Source organism: Ictidomys tridecemlineatus, chromosome 13 (genome assembly GCF_052094955.1).
Source record: "Ictidomys tridecemlineatus isolate mIctTri1 chromosome 13, mIctTri1.hap1, whole genome shotgun sequence".
NCBI classification, from domain to species: domain Eukaryota; kingdom Metazoa; phylum Chordata; class Mammalia; order Rodentia; family Sciuridae; genus Ictidomys; species Ictidomys tridecemlineatus.
Genome location: NC_135489.1, coordinates 7,350,090 through 7,376,565, shown reverse-complemented (window position 1 = coordinate 7,376,565; position 26,476 = coordinate 7,350,090). Strand labels below are relative to the sequence as shown.

Below are 26,476 nucleotides of genomic sequence, written 5' to 3'. Positions count from 1 at the left end.
ATGGTTGCCAGGAGCTAGGGCTGCGAAAATAGGGAGATGCTGATGGAGGAGTATAAACTTTCAGATATAAGATGACTAACAAATCTACTAGAAGCATTTTTTTAAAAACATAGCAAAAGAGTAGAACTTAAAGTTTCTATACGAATCTATGGCCCATTTTATGAACAGATTTTAAGAGCACAAAGACTTCCTTCCTCCTGCTTTCCAATTTGTAATCATCAATTCTAATTTGTAACAAGAAATTTAAATCAGCTCAACTGAAATAGATTCATCCTTCAATGGATTGTGTATAGTCTATTAAAAAAAAAAAAGAAAGCTCAGAAAAGCACAATTGAAAGAAATAGCAGGGAATGATATGAGCTTCCTGATGTCAACTAGAAGACCACTTACTGCAGACCTGGATACCACAGCAGCCACAGCCCCTGTACTGTGCTGCCTTTAGAGGGGGAGCAAATTTTCCAGTGCTTATCTCATTCCCTTCTCTTTTAAGCCTTGTGGTCAAATACTTAAATTCTCTGAAGCTATTTCTTCATGTGTAAAAAGGGTTCCACCAACAAATGGTGTGGATCTAACAATTTAATCCACTCACAGCATTTAATACAGGTAAAATAGCCCATGGCAAACTAGAAATTATAGTAATCTGAGCTCTAAAATGTGAGAAAGTTGACTCTTTCTATACATAGAAGTTTACTATTATATAAAATGATCAAGCCGTTACCAAAATATAATTTTAGCACAAATATAAAAAAAGATCCAAATGTATTTTACTCAGTTGTAGTTACCTGCTCAATAAAATCACTGAAATTTTGTTCAAAATACTTTAGTCTGTTTTAAATCATTATAAAAAAAGAGAGAGAAACATAAATCTCATTTGCTCTAATAACATTTTTTAAGAGTAATTTTTTATAAAATAATGTTATGGAAATAGAACAGGATGAATATTCTATTTTTACCTATTATAGTCATTCTAACGTTATATTCTAAATATTATTTCATTAGGAAAAAATAATGTATATGTATCAGTAGCCATCAATATTTAAGTTTCATTAATAGACTTAATATTAAATTTTTATACCAAAAAAAAAACAACAAAAAAAAGCTTGTTCTTTTTCATTGTATTGTACCCCAGTGATCTACATTAACATACTCAGGAACTAGAAAACAAGAGTTTTAGTCCCTGGTAATCCATGGGGAGTCGAAATTTATTTAACAAAGCATACTATTCCTTTTATTCCTCTCCACTATCTCCACTGTGGGACACACTGCCTTCTCAAGTTTTCCTCTGGTCACTTTATTGGAGATACACACACGCCAAATCACTGATGCCTATGTCAAAACTACTTTTCTTCAAAATGCCTCTTGGATCCATCCCTGCTTAAATTGTTCTTGGTCTATTCTTCTTCATTCTATGAAACATTTTTTAACTAACTCCTAAACAAATGTCAATACATTACTTTTCTAATTTAAATTGTAATGTTTCATGCCATTTCATTTTACTGAAACACCTTTCTTTTTTTTTTTAGTTGTAGATGGACACAATACCTTTGTTTTACTTTTTGTGGTTTTGAGGATCGAACCCAGTGCCTCACACATGTGAGGCAAGCACTCTACCACTGAGCTGCAATCCCAGCCCCTATATCTTTACCTTAATTGCTATTATATCTTCAAATCCAAAGTTGACTCAACTTTCTTGACTAACTGCTATATGGTTACTCTGGTAATCAATCTTCAGACTTACCCACCCACATACTCTACACCAAAGAATCCCATGCATATTCTGAAAGTCTAATACTTTCAATATAAAAGAGTTAGTATCCAGTTATTTTCTAATTACCCTTTATGCTCTCAAGTAGATGTTTAACTAAGTGGGTTCAATCCTAAGATATCTTTGCATTTTTCAGCCTCTTACAAATATATGCATACATTTAAGAGGGAGAAGAGGTTAGTCCTTTAGAGACCATTTCAGTTGCTACTTACTAGGCAAAATCACTTTCTATTTCATCATCTGTCCAGGGTAACTGCACTGCACCTTGATTCCAATATCTATTATGGCATCACACACCAATATCTACTATGGCATCCCACACATCTGGCTTTGGAGTAGCATACACCTTGGTGACCAACAGCTAAAGCCAAATATTTCCTCTTTTATAAAATAGAAGAGTAAGACTAACTTTTAGTTAGACAAAAAAGATTAATGAGTTAAATTCTCTTTAAATGAAATAAACTAAAATCAGTAGTAGAATTAGGGTAACAATTCTTTAGACTCGTTCTCCACATATTTCACAAAGATATACAACAGATTTTTAAAAATGCACACATTGCTTAGCTCAAAAGCAACAGAAATGACCAAATTTTGGCCATCAAGCTTTTGCTACCTACTGGTATGGTACTAGACATAAACACACACAGCCATTTTGGGTACTTTGAGAACAGAAATGTGATTTGGGGAAAAAAAACAATATCAAATGCCTGAGTTGGAGGGGGGCCACTTCTGAGGAAGCACTTACAAGGACAACACGCTGAAGGTAACGATGATACCCAGCTTACTCTATCTGCAGTTAATAAAACATACAGGTCCCAGTGATCACAAAGCGTGCCAACCAAATGAACTAATATTCATTAGAAAACACTATTAAAACCCCTAGTGTGGCATTAACAGCAAAGAGTGGATAATGACCCAGTAAGAGCACAGTGTATAATACGACCCACATCAAAAAAGACTGTGCTTTCCTTAGAAAGAGAAAATGGAAAACCCAACCAACCAAAAAAAAAAAAAAATTTTTTTGTAGTCTAGGAGATAAAGAAAATAAAGATATAAATAACCAGATAAGCAAATTGGTAAGATTTACACTCATTCAATTTATACCTCAATTTGAAAGTTCGACCTTCTCTTATACTAGAGAAAATATTATTTGGCCCAAATATAATTGCTCTGATATAATAAACTCTCCAGATTGTTCTCCTTTTGGGACAATAACATACTTCATATGAGGCATGATAAGGAAAACATGACAAATAGTAGAATTAGGGTAACAAGACTATTTTTGTGAAAAAAATCCACCAATTCCAAAGTCTCTGTCTACAAATTAAAAAAAAAAAAATGGAAAAGAGTTGACTAAAAAATTCTAACAAAATATCAGTCTCTCATGGAAAAAAAATTTATATGCTACATAGAACTATATATTAAAATTTTTTAAAAATTAAAATATTTCAATGGTATAAATTTTTCAAAGTCTATGTAACCCCCACACACATACACACACACAAAGAAGTTAAAAACCTTTACATGAATAGACGTTGTTGTACTGTGAACTTTGTGCCCAAAAGGCCCATGTGTTGAAGGCCTGGTGCTCAGGATACAGTGTTATTGGGGGGTAGGGGCTGGAACCCTCAAGCGGTGGCCCAGGGGGGAAGTTAGATATCTGGTGAGCCTGCCCTTGAAGCAGATCCTGGGACCTCAGCCCCTTCCTCCTATTCTCTTTCCTTGCTGGCTGCCATGAGGTAACGGGGCCTCCTCCACCTCATGCTCCTGTCAGAATATTCTATGCCAACACAGGCTCAGAACAACAGAGCAAGAGGCTGAAACCCCAGGAAACCATGGGCCAAAATAAACCTTTCCTCACTTTAAATGGATTGTCTAAGGTATTTTGTGGACTAACAGAAAGTTGACTAGCACAGAGGTACTTCTGTTTTATTTTTTTATTTCTTTTATTAATATTTATTTTTTAGTTTTAAATGGACACAATATCTTCATTTTATTTTTATGTGGTGTTGAGGATCGAACCAAGCACCCTGCACACGCCAGGCAAGCGTGCTACCGCTTGAGCCACATCCCCAGCCCGGTACTTCTGTTTTAATAATGATTTTTAATAAACAGTTGCAAAATTATTCTCAGAAAATATAGCATTCTAACATGTAAAATGTATATATTGATATAAAATAGAGAAATGTAAAAGTTTGATTTGATTTTGCTTTTCGTTCTTAGGTCTTCTTGTATAGATGGGAAAAAATACGGCTTGAATGGTGTCTACAGATTAGCCATGATAATTCAAAGTTAATTAGAGAAATTACTATTTACTCAGTACCAACAATTAGGAAAGAACTGAAGAATGTACAATATTTCTAAAGTTATTCTATAGTCCTTTTAGCAGAACAATCTGAGATGATTTACTTTTAAGCATAAATTGATGCTGCCCTTCTGTGAACTAAATAACCAATTAACAGAACTCACTGTGGCATTTCACCATCCTGTTTCTCCTGCTGAAACAAAGCTATACACTAGCCTGATCTGGAAAGGGAAGCATGACCTCTAGTGGAAGGAGGGTAATTATCCCACTTTTCTATATACAAACCCAATATAGAACTAAGCAAACTCTTTTCCTAGGAAAAAAAGAAAAAAAAATTCTTAAAATTGTAGCAAAAAGTATCCATGTTTGGGAGATTGTAGAAGGCAAATTTTATTAATGTCTATATAATTATTTATTATTTTCATAAAAGTTTTTACTCCTGAAAAGGTTCAAAACCTTTGCCTTCCTAATAAATTCTGTAACACAGTCACTATCTAATCTCCAAAACACTTTAAAATTAAACATGTTTTTCCATTGAGAAGAATGATTATGTACCCCTGTAACAAAGAGAAAGCTAGTGTGAATCATTAGGCACAGAGCAACTCAAGCATGAATGAAAGCTGAGGGCAGACAGGTGGTAAGCTAGCTTACATACATTTCAGGTAGTTGAGATAATCTAGAGAAGTTTCTATGTGATTCGAGTTTTAGGAATTTATTTTAAATCATTCATACCACACTGAAATTATTTGAATGGGTAAACTTTATCATGATGCTTTGCCTTTAAGTGAGGTTTCAGGATAATTATTTTTAATCACATAGAGGCTTTTTTCTTCTATTATTAAGCTAAATATTTTCAGTTTTTATGCTATTGATTCTATGAAAAAAGGTAGAAAAGAGGAATAAAAAGCTCTCAACTAAAAGGATATTAGTGCAACTATAATTAGAAGCAAGCAAACCTAATTTGAAGTTCTAACTCTGCTACTTTTGGCACAATTTATCACAGAGTTACTTAACTTCTGAGTGACCTGCTTATATAGAAAGCACAAAAGAATCTACCATGTATGACTGGTGATAGGTTAAATGCAATAATCTAAGTTAAAAAAAAAAAAGCAGAATTCTGCACAGAGAACACTTCATAAAAACTCATATCTACTATATTCATAACCTTATAGTCTATATCTGTTCTTATCTCATCATTATTTTTCAGAGATTAAAACTAAGTAAGTACTCATACACTCTTTGCAAGTACCATTGTTTCTGTGGTGGAGAGAGAACTTGGATCATGATCTTGACTGGACATTCTTGATGGAGCCCTCCAAAACTTAAATGAGTCATCCAAACCTGTGACAACAAGAAAGTTGTTAACATGGACACTCTCCTAGGTACTGCAATAATTAATAGGAAAATTACTCATCTCTGGAAACCAACCAAGGTCTACAGAGAAAGGCTTTTAATGTGCAAGAATCATCATGAGCTTGTTAAAGCAGTTTCCTGAATCCTAGTCCCAGAAAGTCTAACACCCTAAGCCAGCATGGAGGCTACGCATGTGCATTTCTAACAGTTCACAGGTTACAAGACACTTGGTTCAAGAGCCATGATCTGAGTAACAAAGATCTGGAAAAATCTAAACAAGTCACTTTCCTAATAGGAACATTTATTCAGAATGTTCAAAAACTTTATCAAATATCTATTTTCTTCTAGATTCCTCTAGGAAGTGAACAGGAAACTGAACTATAAATTCACAATTAAGTATTTGGGAATAAAAAAACTTCATGTCTGCAACCTACTTTTAAATGGTGCAGAAAAAAAAACACTTATATACATGCATGTAAACAAATATTACTTATATTCACAAATACACATGAAGTAGGAAGTAAATACTAATGTTAACTTTGGGGAAATTTTGTACTATGCTTTAACCTTCTCTGAAAGTGTAACTTAAAAATACAAGGCAATTTTATTAAACTATTTGTTTTTATGAGATACAATTATTTGTATGTTCTAATACCTATTAGAAAATCCAAGAGCATCTACATAAAGAACCAAAAATATTTCAGCAATATATTTTGATAAATGAGTAATATACCAAAAATAAACAGATTTTTCAAACCATTAGAAAAACAAATTTAAAAGTTTAGTAGGAAAAGATGTCATTCACAAGAAGGGTAAAAGGATCATAATCTGCCAAGGAATGACTGTTCCAAAAAAGAAATATGAATAGAGAAAAAAACTATAAAATTTCACTGAAAAGCATGAAACAAACTTGTGAAACAGTGAGGTATCAAAAATGGCTTCCATGAAGAATTCATAACAGAAAAATTCTTAAGCAATGTTTAGTGAAAGAAGGGAATACAAAAATGCACAAAAAACCTGAACATGATTATATAAAACAGACAGAAGCTACACGGAGAAAGAAGACTGGAAAAAATGTATTCCAACATTACAAGGGTATCCTCTGGGTATTAGGACTGGAGATGATAATGTATAATATAAGGGAATATATAGAATATAAGGTTATCTTCCATTTAAATTAAATATCTTCCATGTAGTTTTTATTATTTTTCCAAGTGATTTTTAACAAACACACGTGGTTTGAACATCTTTTTAAAAAGTTACATTTTGTAAAAGTAAAACATAAAGATATTCTACTTACCATTTGAATCTCTGCCTTCTGAAATTACAAAAGCAGAAAAGTTCAAATCAAACCTATACAGTCCTAGGTAAGAGTTTTTCACCATCTGATTCAAATGTTCATAAAAATGGCAGTGATATAAAAGAGCCTGAAGGGCAGGTTTTCCTATGAGTGACAGGCCAGAGTCCTCATCATGAACACAAGGGCCCTGTAGGAAGAGAGGGAGAAAAGAAGAGAAAGACACTAACTTTTCGCACAGTTTCTTCAAAAAGACCTACTGTCTCTGCTTGAAACAAATGGGTGCTACCAAATGCTACTACACCCTTTCCATGATCACTGCAGCCGAACCTAGAGGAAAGAAAGCACTTCCTAACACTGTAGTCTGCACTGCCTACGCCCCCTTCTGAAGACTGTATCTCTTGACAAGCCACAGCATTCAAAATGTGTCTCTGGAAAGCTTTACCCAGGTAATTACATACTTAAGCAACAAACACAATAAAAGTAGTACTTTTCAACTTACAGACAATAGTAAAAAAATTATTAAAATATCCAAAATAATGCAGTCCAAATAATTATATTCAAAAACATTTTTTGTATCTATCAAACAAATAAAATTTAAAAATTCATCAATATCTATGTTGAAATCTGCTTGCCATATTACTTTCCATTGAATAAACCCACATGAGGAAAAAACACACAATGATGCACACACACACACACACACACATGCACGTGCACACGTACACACACGTATACACACCTGCCACCTGAAAAGAATCCACTGTTACACAATTTTATCTCTTTGAACTTTTGTTCCAATAGCTTTTGCACTGCTACTCACTAAATTTTCCTACAATATCCATTGATAAAAATCAATCTAGAGGATTGGTTTAAAGTTGACAATACCACGATCACTAGTTTAAAAATATTTCTATTTTCTGGAAAATGTTAAAGTTAAGATTTTTTTAAAATATACCCTGGGAGAAAGGGAAAAATAGAAATCTAAATGCCAACAAGAAGGAAAGTATGGTCAAAATGTACTCAAAGTTTACCCTTAACCATAAGATATATTTATATGTGTCTTCTCACACCTCTCCTAACAACAGGGGAGAGGGTATCAATACTATTCAGAAACATTGTAACTCACCAGTTATAGGCATAGCAACACTAACAATGTTAACAATTTCCTCTAACATTTCTTGTTGAAGTATTATCATTACAATTAACCTTTTCAATATTGAATACCTTTTAAGATTATGAAGTTGTTATTGTTAACTGTAATAAATCTATTCATCACTGAGTTTATTCTCTACAAATAGAGCAATTTAAATGAGAAGTAAGACTAACAGCGCTTTGGTTATACCTCAGTGGTAGAATGCTTGCCTGGCATGTACAAGAACTGGGTTCTATCCCCAGCACTGCAAAACAAAGAGAGAAAAGAACTAAGACTAATGAACAGTTAGCACATGATAGTGTTCATATAAATTTAGAGGTCTAGAAGAAGCAGATAAAGCAGGAGAATATATAGTCAGGACACTCTCATTATTAACCAAGGCCTATGTTACCAAAAAAGTGTCCTCTCACACATTACCTTAATTTAATTTTCTAGGGTAAAGTATTCATTCACAATCTTACAGCCAACCTTGACATACATAGTTTCAAAATGTTCTACCCTTTAAGTAAGTTATTCTTAAATGTATAAAATATGTCACACAGAAGACATGCAATAGCTTCTTAAAATTACCAATTAGAACCTTCATTACAATAATTCAAGGAATGAATTAATAACCAAGATGAGAATTACAGTCTAGCTAGGTTGGGCTAGGGGTGTATCTCACTGATAGAGCACTTAGTTAACAAGTTCAAGGCCCCGAGTTTAACCCCCAATGGGTGGGAGAGGGGACATAATAAAACTAACTCACCAGAGCTTAAGTACAACTACCTTAAAAAAACTCAATAAACAAAATAAAATTTTTAAATAAAGTGGAACAAAAACTATATTTTTCTAAATACATTATATGATGACCAGAATAATTTTGAGTTGTTATACACACTACATAAAAGTATTCAAAATTTAGTTTTGTTGCTGGGCGCAGTGGCACACACCTATAATCCCAGCAACTAAGAAGGCCGAGGCAGAAGAATCATGAGTTCAAAGCCAGCCTCAGAAAAGCGAGGCACTGGGGCTGGGGATGTGGCTCAAGCGGTAGCGCGCTTGCCTGGCATGCATGCGGCCCGGGTTCAACCCTCAGCACCACATACCAACAAAGATGTTGTGTCCGCCGAGAACTAAAAAATAAATATTGAAAATTCTCTCTCTCTCTCTCTCTCTCCTCTCTCACTCTCTCTTAAAAAAAAAAAAAAAAAGAAAAGAAAAGAAAAGCGAGGCACTAAGCACCTCAGTGAGATCCTATCTCTAAATAAAATATGAGAAGGGCTGGGGATGTAGCTCAGTGGTTGAGTACCCCTGAGTTCAATCCCCAGTACGCCCCCACAAAAAAAATTTAGTTTGCAAAATAGTATATACATCACTGCATCCTGTACCAGTTACACCATAGCCCTAAATTCACAAAGGGTTAATCAAAATAGGTAAAGGAGTGTGCCAACCACGTAAATCTTAAAAGCAGACAACACCTGAGTATTTGTAGCTCCTGAACAGCTCTTCCATCTGCTGAGGGCCAGACCACTGTACATCTGCTGGGAAGGCAGGAGTTACAAAAACCCACTATCTTCTGAAACCCAACCTTTTTGTGTTGTAAGCATTTTCAAAATAAGTGAGAAGTACTACAGGAAATACACTATGAGAATTCTTGTTATTCACCAAACTGTAAAATTACCAGTGGTAATCTAATTACCCCAAATATATTTATCTCTCAATTAATAAATTTTAAAAATTCATTTTTCTCTTGTTCTTTCTTCCTAATATAAAAGAGAAAAAAAAACAGATTGAGAAAACAAAGATAGGAAAAGAAGCCATAATAACAGATGTAAAATAAAATCTAAACTAATTCAGCTGTGTAAAAAAGAATTCACATCCCAGAAAGCAGTGCAAAAATGACTAAGAGAACGGTACAAGATGAGGAGAAAGAGAAAATCAGCTCAGGAGACCTAATATGGGATTCTTAAATTTCCAGAAAGGGGGTGGTGGGGCATAAGAAAGGGGAAAATCATTTTTAAAGAAATATGAAAAAAAATGTCAAAATGATATGGAAAACCTAAGACTTAAAATTAAGAAGCATAAATTACTGTCAAGAGAAATGAATAAAACAACACATAATCATAAAACTCTGGAATACCATGAATAAAGAGATGATGCCAAATAAAAGATCAGCCACAAAGAAGAAAAAAGAATCGTCCTGGAACTGACTTCCCGTCAACAGCACTGGACACCAGAAGACAGTGGGGAAGCGTGCAGGAGCTGGCCTCTCCACCTGGTGTCTGCTCACCAGCCACGTTATCAACTCAGTACAATCTAAAGACATTTTTAATTCTGCAAGATTTCATACAGCTTAACTCTAACATGCTTGTTACTAGACAGCATGTATGACCATTTTGAGGAAAATTACTAAGAAAAGGGGCTCTAAATGAAGGGAAAAGATGATTAAGAGTTAAGTAAAACCTGAGATATGATAGGGACTCACAATGCAAGAAAAAATAACAGAAATTCCAAGGGAAAGAAAATCTCCCAAATTAATTTTTAAAATCACACACACACTATTTGTATATATGTACATATTACATGTTTATGAATACCAGGGGATTTTCCTCTGAGTATTACATGGGTCAGTCCTGGAAGCAGAGATAAAGAAATGTGACTACAAATGACTAAATGGCTCTGCAATGAATTACTGATCTTCAGTTTTTAGAATCAACTGACACAAATTCAGGAAAGATGCAAACATAATCAGTCTTCATAAAGCAAAAGTAAAAAAAAAAAACTAGCAAAGATTAGCATTAGAAGTCAGAGAGGAGACCAACGAACAGATAACAACCTAGCCACATGTACTATAATATGGGGGCCAAGAGACAGGAGGCATGGCTAACTGTGGAAATCAGAAAGTCCACTGGTCCACTTTCAGCATACAGTATTTAGCCTTAAATATAAAACTACTTGGGATGTAAGAGAGGCAGCTGGAGGGGACAATAAAAGCAGTTAATACCAGAGTGTGAACTGGTCAATTCATAGCCCCTTGATTAACAGGAAGTAGGGGGAAAGGGCTGGCCTAACCAACTATGTATGTATGCATGCATGTCTGTTCTAACATGCACTCAACCTGAGAAGGTCTTCCCACCTCAAGAGAACAAAGGGAGGTGGGGACAACTAAAGATGTATTTCTTTAAATAACCCAACAGGAGACAGTAAAACCTTGCCAGTGTTTGGGAAGAACACTGGCATGTGCAAGACCCTGGGTACCCACAGTACTCAGCCAATGAGGAACCAGGGGAGGGACCTTGCACTCTGGGGAATAAAGTGCTGACTGTAACTGCTCTGGGTGTGCCTGCTCATCCAGACAAGGTTAAAATTCATGACTAAAAGCCTCACTTTCTCTATACCTTTAGTCTTTCAGTCCATTCTTTGGGTTTGGACAGGTGAGCATGTTTCTCACAATGATGAAATCATCAACAGCAAGGGTGACCACTGGAGAATCTAAGAACAGTAATAAGAATACATTACATAAATGAACTAAATCCTTACTCATCAGAGTAGTGAAGGAATAAATAGGAGTAACTCTCTGAAGAATAAAAATCAGAGATAAACCTGTTTCAGTAAATGGAGAGGCACACTTCATTTCACTATAAGTTCGACCAGTTCTTGTAATGACATACATTTATTACCTGAAAAAACAATTTCTGCTAAACAATTCAAACAATTAGTGCATTCCAAATATTTTTAACTTCTCAAAAGAAAACCAAATGAACTGGGATATTTCATAACTATTATCTATATTTTATTTGACTTATTTTTGCTATGCATTAAGTTGATTCCCCGTTCTCTGCATGCCAAGGCTTCCTTTCTCTGCGATGACATATTAACAACAGATCTTTACTCCTAGCAATGGAGCCAAGGTCAGCATATGTCCTAAGATGGCACAACTTAGGCTTTCTATAAGTGACTAAAGGTATGAGGGCCAGAACAATGAAGGCTTTCATGCACGACTAGGCTGTGGTCCACAGAGCAGCATGAAATCACCATAAGTAATGGATGGGGCTGCCTTCTGGCAGAGTGAGAAAAGCAGCACCATCTAGTTGTTCTATCTCAAGATGTCTATACCCCTAACAGCCTTGCCCTCAGGTGAATTCTGAAGCTACCAGATTATGTGCTGAATCACAAAGGAGAGCTGAGAAGACCAGTATGTGAAGAAAGAAAACAAAAGTCACCAGACTCCAATTACAAATACATTTACCAAAAAAACCCTATAAGTTAACTATATCATAGAAATCTCCAACTAACTTGAAAGTATTGTTCTGAAGAAAATAAATTAGAATATTAATTTTAAAGACATTTTTACTCCTAGGGTCACTTTACTATATATTCACTAGCTATTATTAAAAAGGAACTATTGGGCTGGGATTGTGGCTCAGCGGTAGAGCACTCGCTTAGCATGGGCGAGACCCGGGTTCGATTCTCAGCACCACATAAAAATAAAGGCATTGTGTTGTGTCCATCTACAAAACAGATTCTCTCTCTCTCTCTCTCTCTCTCTCTCTCTCTCTCTCTCTCTCTCTCTCCCTCTCTCTCCCCTTTTAAAAAAAAAGGAACTATAACCAAAGTTAAGAATTACATTTAAAAACAACAGACAATATTTCCAAGAAGAAATATGTATTATTTTTGATAATAAATAAAAAGTGATATACCCCAAAGACTATAAAAATGATCCTAAAAACATTAGCACTCCTAATCACATATAAATTATGAACACTATTAAAATGATCTCACTTTACCAAAGAATTATAGTTTTGTAAAATTAATACTCATGATGTTTCAAAACACATTAAAAGCCAAGTGCAGTGGTGCATGCCTATAATCCCAGTGGCTCAGGAGGCTGAGGAAGGAAGATCATAAGTTCAAGCCAGCCTCAGCAAATTAGCAAGGCCCTAAGCAACTCAGTGAGACCCTGTCTCTAAAATACAAAATAGGCGTAGGGATGTGGCTCAGTGGTTGAGTGCCCCTGAGTCCAATCCCTGGTACCAAAAAAGAGAGAAAGAGAACAAATTAAAAATTTGCATATTAATCACATCAAATGTGTAAATAATATGTACCATATTGATAAAAGAGTGTACCACCTATCCAAAACACGTGCACATAAAGACACACAAACAGACAGTCCTGAGAGCAGAGGCACTGACAATCCAGGAACAATGAGCATATCCAGATGACAGAGTTTGATCTATAAAAAGAAATCAAAGCCCTAAGAGCAAATATCTCATTTTACAATGGGGCCCGGGGAGTCTAGCACACCTAAATGTACTAGAAAGTAGGAAATACTAAAAACTGGCGAAAAAGACATGCCAAAAGAATTCAAGAGTCTATCCAGAGACTCTCCCTCCATAAATTAGAACCATCTGATCATCCAAACATGGACAGAAATAGATCATAATGAATGAAACAAACTGAGTGCCCTTGAGTTTACACTGCTTAAATGAGTGAAGGAAGTAATAGGTCGGGAAGAAAGGGAATTAATTCTTCCTTACAGTAGAACATAATAAATGCAGAAAGGTATAATACAATTAGAAAAACATTTGGCAACCATTATGTCATAATTGCCTTGGACAAGAATTTTGAATGGTAGCTGTAACTAGTTAAAGTTTAGAAACATATTTACAGTCTCAAAGTACCTTCTTAAAAAAAAAGAGGAAAAAAATGAAGAAAATAGACTTTATCTTAACCATGAAATCAATTCAACATTGCCAATAATGGAAAAAAGATCTCTCTCCTGATATGATGCACTGAGAAGTATATATCACTTCTGTGGTTTTTCTGCCAAAAATGCATAACCTAAATCTAATCATTCAAAAACAGACAAATCTAATTATAGGATATTATAGGTATTACAAAAACTAAATGGTATGCACTCTTTAAAAATGCTAAGGTTATAAATATTGATGATCTAGACAAGATTCCAGATGAAAGTCACTAAATAGATATGACAACTATATATAATATGTATTCCTGAAGTGGATCCTAGGTTGGATATTTTATTAAAAGGAAAGTCATGGGAAAACTTGAGTAATTTCCTAATTTCAGTAATTATTAGTATGCTCGTGTAAAACAATATTCTTTTTTTATGAAAGTCATACTTCAAGATTTAGGGAAAATGAAGTATTCTGTCTATGATTCTCCAGTAGTTTAGAAAAAAGATAGGTAGATAAAGTTAAAGCAAATGTGATAAAATAACATTTGGGGGATCTGGGTGAAAAGTATATGAAAATTGTACTGTTTCTACAACTTTTCTATAAACATAATTTTTTCACAATAAAGATTTTTTTTAAAATAAAGCAAATCTGCCAATTCAAAGTCTTAATTACAAATTGTGGAAAGAAACAAAAGCAGGAACAAATGCATTGTGAAATTAAAGAATTCAATAGTCTATCCAGAGACTCTGCCTCCATAAACTAGAACCATCTGATCATCCAAACATGGACAGAAATAGATCATAATGAATGAAACAAACTGAGTGCCCTTGAGTTTACACTGCTTAAATGAGTGAAGGAAGTAATAGGCCGGGAAGAAAGGGAATTATTTTCAATTGGAAAAAAAACTTTTAATATCACAAAAATTATGCATAAGCTGCCAATAATTAATATTACTTATGTAAAAAACTATATAATGTTTCCTAGATATGTGTCTATCCTCCCTTGCAGGTCACAGACCTCAGAGCACTAAATCTGATAATCTGTGAATCCCCAACATTTAGGCATTTGACAAATATTTATAGATATAAACTCAAACAAACTGCACAGACCAACAGATTTATTATAATAGACTCCAAAGCTGGTTGTTAAAATTGTGGGGATTTGTAATGTTGCTCTTCAAATTAAACCCAGCAACAGAACCATTCATATTCAGGAGTACTAACTCCTAGTCAGACTGTGGGAAACTAGTTTACTAGTTTACAGAATACCAGATAGCTGGGAGCCACAATTCAGTTCCGCATCACTTGTAAGCTGACCCTGTTTTCTCACCTTCAGAAAGAGAAATTCAGCCTTGAAGAGGCCAAGTTTGACCCAAGAACCAGGCCAGTATTTACAAACACCCTTCTTAAAAAGCAGTGCCCTGAGTGTGAGAGAGCTGTAATGCACAGGGACTGATGGACCTAGAATCAGGATCTCACACCCTGCAGGAGCCCGGTGTGTGGGCCCACTGTGTGCTGAGGGAAGCTGTGCTGAAAATAAGCTCTTCATCTGCTCCTCCTCTTGTGACTACTCTGCCTCTAGTATGTCTCTATTTCCATGGAAAACTATACTACAAAACTAAGATTCTATTCATGACTTTACTTACTTAAGACCAATAAGGTAAGTTGAATGCTTCACATACTTTGATAAATCAACAAAGACTAACGGAACATCTATCGTCTTCTCCATGGTGGGAGCTGAGAGAAACATTTTCTTAAATATAAAAATTAAGCCAGGTGTGGTGGTGCACACTTGCAACCCCAGCTACTTGAGAGGCTGAGGAAGGAGAATTTCAAGTTTGAGGCCAGACTGGGCAACTTAGTGAGACTCTGTCTCAAAACAAAATTTAAAAAGAGCTTCTATCTAGCAGCTTAGTAGTAGAACACTCATCTAACAAGTGCAAGGCCCTGAGCTCAATCCCGGGTGTGACACACACACACACACACACACACACACCACATAAACTATGGACCTAATGTTCAGAAACATTCTACTTAAGAAGATTAAAGTAAATGGTCAGAAATATGGAAAGAGATTAAAGCTAATATTTGGAAAAGAAACTAATTCAATGGCAAAAAAATTAATCGCTAGTGTCGTCCTGAGAGGAAGATTAAAATGGATGAGAAACCTTAGATTTGTACAGTACCCTGAGGAGTACTGAATAACACTATGATAAATAACACACTGACAGGATGAAGATATGTGGGCAGTTAAAAGGATAAGAACCAAGGGCTATGGCTCAGGGGTGGTGCACACTTGCCCGGGAGGTGTGAAGCACTGGGTTCAAATCTCAGCACTGCATATAAATAAATAAAATAAAGGTCTATCAACAACTAAATAAATATATTTTTTTAAAAAAAGGATAAGGACCACATCTTACCACCACAATGAGAGTACTCTGAATTATCTACAAATCACAGGCTATAAAAAAACAGGCAACTATTTATGACTTGATATTCAGAACATAAAATTTAAAAATCAATCTAGTATTATCAAAAAAAAGATTAATTATAATCCCAACTGTGTGCTAGTTTGGAAAAAATGTTAACATCAATATATACTGAACTATAAATAAATTTATTTATTATTGTTAAATTTGAGAAGCAAAATAACAAATGGGTAAGAAGAGACAAGCCTGTACTCAAAGCAGCAAAGGTGTACCAGTGCCTAGCTTTGTGACTTTAGGCAAGCCACATAAACCCTCTGTGGTAAAGCTTCTAAGCCACTAAAATGAGGACAATAGTTTGTCCAATGTTAATATATACAATGTTAATATATACATATATTATATGTTTCTAGAAGAGTGCCTAGTATATATCTTATAGCTATTATTTTTCTAATTATTCTTAACACTATGGAGAATTTTTAAATATGATCAAGTATAAGGAAATTTCTACATTCTAATTTAAGAGATCCTTGCTATATTATATACATTTCACTAGTACTGGAACATTGTATCCTCAGAAGATTGGTTCTTGCATTCCCATGGACACCACACTCTGCAGATGCTCAAGTTCCTTACAGAAAATAGCACAGTATTTGCATAACAAAATGTACACACTGTCATATGCTTTAAATTGTCTCTGGTTTATTTATAATATCTAATACAATACAAGTGTTCTGTAAATAGGTGTTACAATGTATTCTTTAGGAAATAATAAGAAAATAATTCTGTACCTGTTCAGTCCAGTTATAATTTTTTTTTCAAATATTTTCAATCCCTGGATGGTTGATTCCATGAATGCATAATCCAGAGGTATAAGGGGCCAACTACTCACATAGGCTGCAAATTTATCACTAATTAATCTTGAACATCTACTAGTTTGGTAACTGTCTAAAATCACCTACCTGCCAAGTATAATCCTTTATAGTTTCCATAGGCATAGGAATTACAAGGAGATTCTGAAGAATAAATGCAGCCTGAAAACATTAAAAAAAAAAAAAAGTCAATACTGCCATCTTGTTGTCATCTTTGAAATTATCTAACATTCTGTAATTTAATAACAAAAGATGTATTATTTCTGATCCACTGAACATACACAGGGGTCCTCACAAGAATTACTAAGCCATATTTATTAAACAATGACTTTGTTAGGTGATGACCAAACACTGTACAAAATTATTTCATCAGGAAATATATTTTTTTCCACTTTGGAATTCAATTCTATGCAGCAAAAAAAAAAAAAAAAAAAAAAAAAAAGATTGGTATAAAATAAACTATTCTGGCAGCATTTAAGAAATGAACATTCAGGCCTCCACTCCCCATCCCACCTCGTCCCCCTTTCAACTCATGCACTCTCCTCTCAATTAAAACCTGCTAACTAGAAATATAAACCACAAATGTCCAAGTCAACCTATTAAGACCTAAAGATGATCAAATGAAATAATCATATTAAACCCTGATTGTTGTGTGTATGGTAGGGCAGGTGTGAGGAATCAAACCCAGAGCCTCATGCACGCTAGGCAAGCACTTTACCACTGAGCTACACCCCCAATTCTTAGAGTGTGTACTTAATGAAAGACTCTGATACAATCATACTGGAATATCAGTGAAATTCTAACAGTGAAATTTCCAACCATCTTCATTGGAAGTCAATAAAAAGTACTAAAGTTAATAAATCAAACAAAGGCATTACCATTTAAAAGTAAGCATTACTATTTAAAAGTATGAAAGCAATTAACAAGAAAACTAATCTTCTGAATTTGGAAGTGGGCACTGGCTAACGGTAGACTCAAGAGCTACTATTGTTTTCATAAGCCTCTAAGAACTATTTGATTATTGTTTTGAAACTATTTGTATTAATCATCCCTTTGATAGAAGCAGCCATAAAAAGAAAACCACAAATTAAACTTGGGTTTAATTTTCCTCTTATGTTACATGACATACTATAAAAAGCTGTTATGTCAACAGCCCTTCATTATGATTAAGGCTTTATAAACATTAGAGACACATATATGCTGAGGTAAAAGTAAATTTATTTTCTGTGAACCACTTTTCAAGTATTATAAAGCAGAAGAGTTCACATTAAAATACAATGTATTCTGCTTTGATCTTATCAGAATAAAGAACTCCAATTTTACTATAAATTAATAATATCCTTTTTATTCTTCATTGTCATTTCATTTGGGTTTTCATTAGACTACATAAAGGTCTACAGGCCATTCACGCTGCTGAACAGTGAGTTGAGTATGCTTTATAGATAATATTGCAATGGGTTTCTAAGGGAAAGACAGACATACCTCACGGCGCACCATACTACACTCTGACTGGTCTAGAAGAATATTCACCACAGTTCCCCAGAGCCCACCAGAAATGTTTTGACAACTGTTTGTCAAGGCCACACAGCCAGCTTCAAAAGTAGTCAGTGCTGATCCTAATCCCAGGGAAGTGAATCTCACCTGTCAAAGAGAAATTTGTCAAATCCATGTATCCTATCTATTTCCTAGCATAACTTAATTTTTCTGGCATATAAAATATCATATTTTATAAATACAACACTAGCTTTCCAAAACTAAACTATAAAGGTCATTTAGTGTCCGACATGTTTATGAAGAAATAAAAATCCTATATCACTACTAAGAAAGCAATAATTTAGAAAAAGAAGTTCAGTATCAGCAAAGGACACACAAAGTTAAAGCCAGGTATAAATAAGCAGCATACACTTATATTTTTGTAGCCCTTTTCAAGGGAAAGCACAGTATAATTACATATCTTTCATAAGCTCAATCTCTATTCATTCCTCCTTCCTAAAAAGGGTACCTATTATTTTGTTCTACCTTTCTTAATTTTTTAGTGTTTCTTCCAAATAAATGGTTTTAACTTTCTTGAAAGTTCTTTTTTCAAAAAACAAAAATTGACTGAATTACATAGTTCAGAAGGTATTTATTATTTTCCCAAAATTATTTTAAAAGTATTTCAAATAAAATTGAAGTGGTGTATGTTCTTGCCATAGTACTATTCAAGTCACACATTTTGGTGAATTTCTGAATTCTGACCCAAAAATATATTTCCTATGATTGCTACAGGATAAAAAAAAAAAAATAATAAGGTACTCATAAAATAGTCAAGGAATAAGTCCAAGTTTTAAGTGCCTAAAATACGTAACTTTAAAGTTACATCAAATAATATTTCTAAAAACCAAAGGCCTTAATTATAATAGGATGTATTCATTTCTTCCTCAAAAATGAATGAACAGATGACTCAAACTAGGAAGTTACTAACAATATACAATTTTGTATTATATGGTGCAATTCCGTTATGTGGCACTTAAATATTACTAGGATTCATAACTTAGAATTTCCAGTGATCCTTCTAAAATTGTTTGAAATTGCCTTGGCTTTTCCAACAATTTTCCACTGTTATTTCTAAAAATGACCGATTAAACTATCTTTTCTTTTTTGATTTTCTTTTTTTTTAATTAATCAATTAATTTTTATTGATTTTATTTTTTTAAATACATGACAGTGGAATGCATTACAATTCTTATTACACATATAGAGCACATTTTTTTTCTCTTATTATTATTTTTTTTGCATTACAATTCTTAATACCTTTATACCACAATTTATCATCTCTCTGATTGTAATATAAGGTATGTTGACACCAAATTCATATCTTCATACATGTATTTTGTATAATGATGAGGGTTTCTGTACTCCAATGAATATGATTAAAAAGAGTATCCTATGCACTGAACTGTCATCTCTGAAAATTCACACACTGAAACTCTACTACCCAACATGATCATCTGGAGGCAGAGCTCCTAGGAGGTAAGTAAGATGAAGTGAGGTTTTTTAAGAGGGGCATACCACTAAACCAGCCTTGGGACTCTAGGAAGAAAGGGAAATCTCTTTCTCCACATACAGGTTGTGTGCTGTGAGAACACACTGAGAAAGCGGTCTTCTGTAAACCAGGAACAGGGCCCTCACCAGAAACCAACCACGTGGTATCCTGACCTTAAACTTGTGGCCTCCAGCATTATGAGAAAACAAGTTTCTGCTCTTTTAGCCACCTATTCTATGGTATTTTATTAAGGCAGCCCAAGCTTATTAACACAGTCTTGTACCAAAAAGTAGGGCTGTGCACCTGTAGCAAATAGCTAAGCATATGAAAGTGACTTTGGAACTGGGTAATGCATTAAAGACCAGAAGAATTTTGAGATGCAGCCAGGAATATAAACATGAGAGGTGATTCTGGAACAATCTCAAGACAGGAATGTAGAACATATTACTGAAAACATGTTAATGAACGAACGGTGATCCTCATTATCAAGTGGGTTGAGTAAGTGCCCCGTAAAGGCTCGTATGTCAAAGGTTTGGTCCCCAGCCCATGGTGCAGTGAGGTGGTGGAAGCTTTAAGAGGTGGGGTACAGTTGAGAGTCATGCAGTCACACTGCAGGGCGCCCGTGAAGGGGACGCTGGGATCCTGCCCCTTCCTCCTTTTCTCTGTCTGCTTCCCAGCTGCCATGAGGTGAGCAGTTCTGCACCAGCAGGCATTCTCTGCTACCTGTTCTGTCTGCCCACAGGCCTGAGAGCAATGGTTCTGAGTGCTGATGAACTGAGACATTTAAAACTATGAGGCAAAACAAACCATTCCTCTTTTAAAGCTGTTTATCTCAGATATTTGTTACAGTAATGGAAAGCTGGCTAATACAAGTAACAAAGAAACTGTTTCAAATAAGACTGAGGTGGTACAGTAGGCTTGCCATAGTACCACTTTGTTCAGGTCACATGTTGGTGTATTTCTGAATGTTTACCCAAAAATATTTTTTTAATGACAGCTAGAGTTGCAAAGCTCAACTGTATTCATGCCCTAGAGTGTTGTGGAATGTAGAACTTATGGACAATTAATTGTTATTTACGTGATACAATTTCTAAGAAGTGGCTAGGTTCCTCCTGACTGCTTATAGAAAAATATGAAAGGAAAGAAATAATTTGAAGAAGGAATTAAGAAAGGATAAGCATGGGGCTGGGGATGTGGCTCAAGCGGTAGCGCGTGCTCGCCTGGCATGCGTGTGGCCCGGGTTCGATCCTCAGCACCACATACCAACAAAGATGTTGTGTCCACCGAGAACTAAAAAATAAATATTAAAAATTCTCTCTCTCTCTCTCTCTCTCTCTCTCTCTCTCCTCCCCCCTCTCTCACTCTCTTTAAAAAAAAAAAAAACAGATAAGCAAAAATGGACATGAACAAGAATTTAGAAAATTCTCAGCCTATCCACGGAAAAAAATGAGAAAACTTATTTTAAAGAAAACACGGCGGATGTGGCTGACCAACCATTTCATAAAGAAAACATTACGGTGATTTTGTCAGTCATCTCACAGGAAGCCAGGAATATAGATGGCACTGTATGAGCAGATACTGTCAATGTGAACTCCAGGGAACAAAGAAAGTGGGACAGATTGATGGAGGCTACTGTACATAAGAGTCTATTGGTAAATGTGTGCTATTCTTTAAGGAAAGAGAAAATTTTCTCCTTGGTTTCAAAGAGTAGGCCTACTTCTCTGGTGTCAGTGGGCCAGGATGACCTGGCCCAGAGCCCCCGGAACTATGGTGCTACTCTCAAGCACAACAGCATGGATGGGCCCTTACAGAGAGATGAAGGGTGGGATCACCCAGGAGTGTGGGGGAGTGGAGAGGCTGTCCCAGCAGCAGGGCTGTAAAGGCAGTATCAGCCTAAGGGCTTGAGCTTGGAGTTGTCTTGCCAGGTTTTGAACTCTCCTAAAACCATCACTCCTTCCTTCTTTTCTTATTTCTTCCATTGGACAGGGAATATTTATTCTACAACTAGTTAGTCTATCATCAAAGTTTAGAAGCACTACCTTATATAGTTTCACAAATTCATATCTGGAGAAGAATTTTTCCACAGGATGAATTAGATCTGAAGTTTCATCTGGACTTTATATAATTGACGCTGAAATGAGTTAAGATGTTGGAAGCTGTTGATAATGGAAATACTCTTGGCAAGGAATAAGGTCATTAATTGGGGGGACAAAACTATAATGAATTGTATCTCTCCAAAACTCCTATGTTGAAGCCTTAATCCCCATGTGACTATGGCTGGAACTAGGGCAAGGTTAAATGAGATCATGGGGTGAGACCCTACTCCAACAGGATTGGTGTTTTTAAAAGAAACAGAAAAGAGTCTCCCTGCATGTATGCATCAAGGAAAGGACATGTCAACAGGCTGCAAAAGATGGTTCTCTAGAAACCAAAAAAAAAAAGACAGTAATATTTGGAGCTTGGATTTCCAGCCTCTGGCACTATGAGAAAATAAATTTTTATTATTTAAGTCACCCAATCCACAGTATTTTATAATGGCAGCTGGGAGCTAATACAGGGCTAAATAAAGCATAAAACTTGGTAACTCTAACAATACCATAATATGAATAAGCATAAACATGTATGTTTTATTTTCAATTACTTTTAATCTAAACATGATAGGCTTGGTTCTCTTTTATACTGACCTCTGGGTCCCGATCAACCCATAATGGAATCAACCAAGCCAATCCTTGTTGAGTAGGAGTCTGTTCTTCACTGAGACTACCCAAAGGTAAAAACCAAAGTGAAATCCACTCCTAGAATGAAAGAAAGGAAAACAGAATTACTTTAGGCAAGTTTAGGAAGTTTAAAATAATTCTAAATCTTTAGAAATCAAAATAAAGTAAAAATATACTTAAGACTTGGTTTCAATCCATTATTAGGCCAAAATAATGAGGAAAAAAAAAATCTCAGCTCCTCCTAAAAAAAACTTAACCATAAAAGTTTTCCTATAAAAGCAATATTTTCTCCATAATTTAGGCAAAATATCAAAAATGTAGCTTTCTAGCAAATGCAAATTTCAATCAAAATACATTACAGATAAAATTTAGATTTATGTTGGGCACAGTGGCGCACACCTGTAATCCCAGCTACTTGGGAGGCTGAGGCATGAAGATCACAAGTTCGAGACCAGCTTCAGGAACTTAATGAGGCCCTGAGCAATTTAGTGGAATGCTATCTCAAAATAAAAACATTAAAAAAAAAAAAAAAAGATATAGCACCCCTGGGTTAAATCCCCAGTACCATAAATTAATTAATTAATTAACTAATTAATTAATTAATTAATTTCAGATTTACATGATATACAACTTCTAAGTAATGTCTTAGTCAAAAATCTTCTTTGTCTCCTAGAAAGAAAAGTCAAAAGAAACATTTTTTTTTATAGCAAGCCTACAGGCTGGAAATGTCCTAGGCATAGCACAACCCTTTTCAAGCAACTATTCACAAGTCAGGCAGCTGTTAATGCTCTCACCAAGCTGGGAGCATGGGCCATCATCTCATGGGACAAGTGAAGCAAACAAAGGACCGTGCTCTTTGTAACACCTTTTCCCATGAAGGACATCGCGTTTCCTCCACGCTCCACATAAAAAGAAGTAATGACCTGGAAGACAATGTGAACAGTTGTGTGCAAGCCTTATTTTAAATGGCATATAAAAATATCTATATAAAATTCTCCTTACTTGTCTAAATTGAATCTTAACAATACATACTTATAATATTATTAGTGTATACATTTATAACTGGTTATGATGGTAAATTTTGTGTTATGTGTATTTTAACACAGTTAAAAATATTCCTAAACATTTTTCCCCTTGAGATTTGTACAAAAGGTATGCAATATCCTCGTAGGATATTTTTAAGACTTAGAATATTTCTACGACATTTTTGTATTTTTTTAAGTCAAAAAGTTTATATCTTGTTAAAAGCACATATTGGAATTGCTAATTCTATAAAGCTCACTGACCAAGTCAGTTATGTTAAATTCTCTTGAATAATGGTTTAAATGTAAATAGACACTTTCCTCGCTTATGAATGATCTTAGATATCTATTACATATTTAAGTATATGCCTATTATTTAGATGACTGCTCAATAGACACATTGTATCACTAATAAAAGAAATGTTTCCCCTCTAGGGGGGCATTCCCTATACAGAGGAGCTGATTCAGCAAAGTCCTTCCACCTGACTTAGAAAATCCTTTGAAACATGTGGCCAAGTCTTTATGACAATTACTATATATATTACTATTCCCCAAACAGGGGTTTGGTAAATATTTGTGAGCTAACTGAATAAAAAGAAACTTTGCAGTATGTCAACTTTTAAACAAATAAAGAATATTCGGTGAAAAGAAATCACATATAATTCACAAAAGTTTTATAAAAGAGAATGGTGACAATTTTCAGGCCCCAATATATTTTGATGGGAAAATGTGTGATAAATCAAAAAAACTGAAGACTACTTGTTTCTGCACTAACACAAATAAAGTATATCAATCCTTTCACCCAATATCTCTATACTTTTAGTCATCACAGAATCCTGCAATGTGAGCCATTTTATCTCAGTATCTCTTTAGGTTTCGTTTTGTTTTGTTTTGTTGTTTATTTCAAGTCATACAGTAAAAAAGACTATACATATATACACACAAAAAAACATATATGTATGTATATACATACATACGACTGTATATGTATATTGGTAAATAATTTAGGGGCTCTGGCACAAGTTACAATTTTCACAAATCAAAAATAAAACACAACTCACCAGGGTCGTAGTTTAAAATATTTTAAAAATTTTAAAATATCCTACATGAATTCTACTATTTTTTTATTTTGGGGGGGAATTTAAAATTTTAAGTACTACATTAACAAGATGTCTGAGCAATCAAGTCATTATCATCTTTTCTCTAATTCATCACTGGAAATACCTAATATCTATGCAATAATTTTATTTCTAGTTTAAAAGTGACAAGCCAAGAACTTTGGAATTATCTCCTTTTAATCTGACCCTTTTGTCAGATCTCTGGAATTATACATCATTTATCTGATGTTAAGGATTAAATTACCAAAGTTAATTTAACCATCGTAATTAATCACAATCAGTTTAAGTCTCACTTCACCACTACAAAAAAAGCAACATTTATATTCAAATTTCACTGTGCAAAACTAAAATAATCTAGAAATATGGCTCCCTTGCAATAAGTAATCAGTGTGTGTGTACCCCCCAACCCCCACCCACATCCCCCACCGCCTTTCAGTACTAGGGATTGAGCTCTCAGAGTCTCTACCACTAAGCCACTCTCCCAGTTTCCCCTCAACCCACTTCTCTTTTAGACAGGTCTTGTTAAATTGCTGAGGCTGGCCTTGACCTTGTGACCCTCCTGCTTCAGCTTCCTGAGTTGCTGGGGGATTACGGATGTACGTCACCAGGTCCAACAGAATCCACTTTAATTACTAAGAAACTAAACAGCTGGACCAACAATGACTTCGCTCTGAAGTCCATGCACATACGCCTTACTTTATGCTTAAAAAGACTAATTTATTCAGTAGTACTTATTTACCTAATAAACTAAGCATAAAGTCCCAAGATTAAAAGTCACTCTGCTATAATTTCTAACAAATATGAGAGGTTTAGCTATATTATTCTCCTGTCATATAAACACAAAGACTTTCTTCACAAGATAGTTTATAAAGTATGAAATAAATTCCCATTTATACCAAATCAGGATTTGTTAGTCAAGCTTTTCATGAAACATTATAAAATAGGAACTTTACTTTTTATCTATTTCTCCTCTAATAAACTGTGCTGATTTTAATGATCTCAAAGATAACTGAACTGAGAATGTGATTACTGCCTTTTACCTGTATTTCTTACCTAAACCTAAGTTCTTTTGTTCTCCAATACCACAAATGTCTCATTTTAATTTTTAGTATTTGCAATATAGCTATAATCAGAAGTCTCCCTTCTTACCCAATTTTTTAAATAAAAGTACTTTTGATAGTTTTCAATACAAACAATACAATTCCATTTCAATTATTACTGTATATATATACATATACAGTAATAATATATATATATAGTATGCCATATATATAGTAGTTCCTTGCATATCCCAGATCTAAAAATAGATAAAACCCTTTTTAGAGAGATGAATTGAATAAAAGGTTCATAGAGAGATGTACTGAATAAAAGGTTCATAAATGGAGTATTTATAAATCACATTATAACTAATGCTATAAATTAGATGCCTATAGGTTGAATAACATTTTAAATGCATTAGAATGTATAAATTTTTTTTAAAACATTATAATTTTTAACTAAAATATGTTTGAAAATTCATGTATTTCTGGCCATGGACACCTGGCAGCATGGAATAAAACAATTCGTTACTATACCAACAGTATTACCTATTTCAATATTTATAATTATTTTTTTAAATAAAATCTCTTTTACTAAAGGGGCTACAGTAAATTTCATATTAAATGTTATAGTAATATGAGTATTCAGAATTTGTAAATAAAAAAATTAACAAAAATAAACCACAAACCTAAACCAAAAAAA

General features: G+C 34.4%; 1 protein-coding gene across 7 annotated transcripts in view; it reads right to left on the bottom strand.

Annotated features, from left to right (window-relative positions):
* The window catches only part of Rttn (rotatin), a 152,692-nt gene that overhangs the window by 45,870 nt on the left and 80,346 nt on the right, over window positions 1-26,476 (bottom strand). For 5 of the 7 annotated variants that reach the window (XR_013429485.1, XM_078029895.1, XM_078029897.1 and 2 more), the window contains 6 exons: window positions 23,391-23,519; window positions 22,564-22,674; window positions 18,337-18,495; window positions 16,945-17,016; window positions 6,724-6,910; window positions 5,320-5,411 (listed from right to left, as the gene is read on the bottom strand). Coding sequence is in view for 6 of the 7 variants with exons in the window: in XM_078029895.1 (XP_077886021.1) it covers window positions 5,320-5,411; window positions 6,724-6,910; window positions 16,945-17,016; window positions 18,337-18,495; window positions 22,564-22,674; window positions 23,391-23,519 (750 nt within the window). In the remaining variant the exon portion in view is untranslated. The remainder of the gene's footprint in view (window positions 1-5,319; window positions 5,412-6,723; window positions 6,911-16,944; window positions 17,017-18,336; window positions 18,496-22,563; window positions 22,675-23,390; window positions 23,520-26,476) is intronic. The other 2 variants (XM_078029898.1, XM_078029899.1) reach the window with 2 other exon arrangements.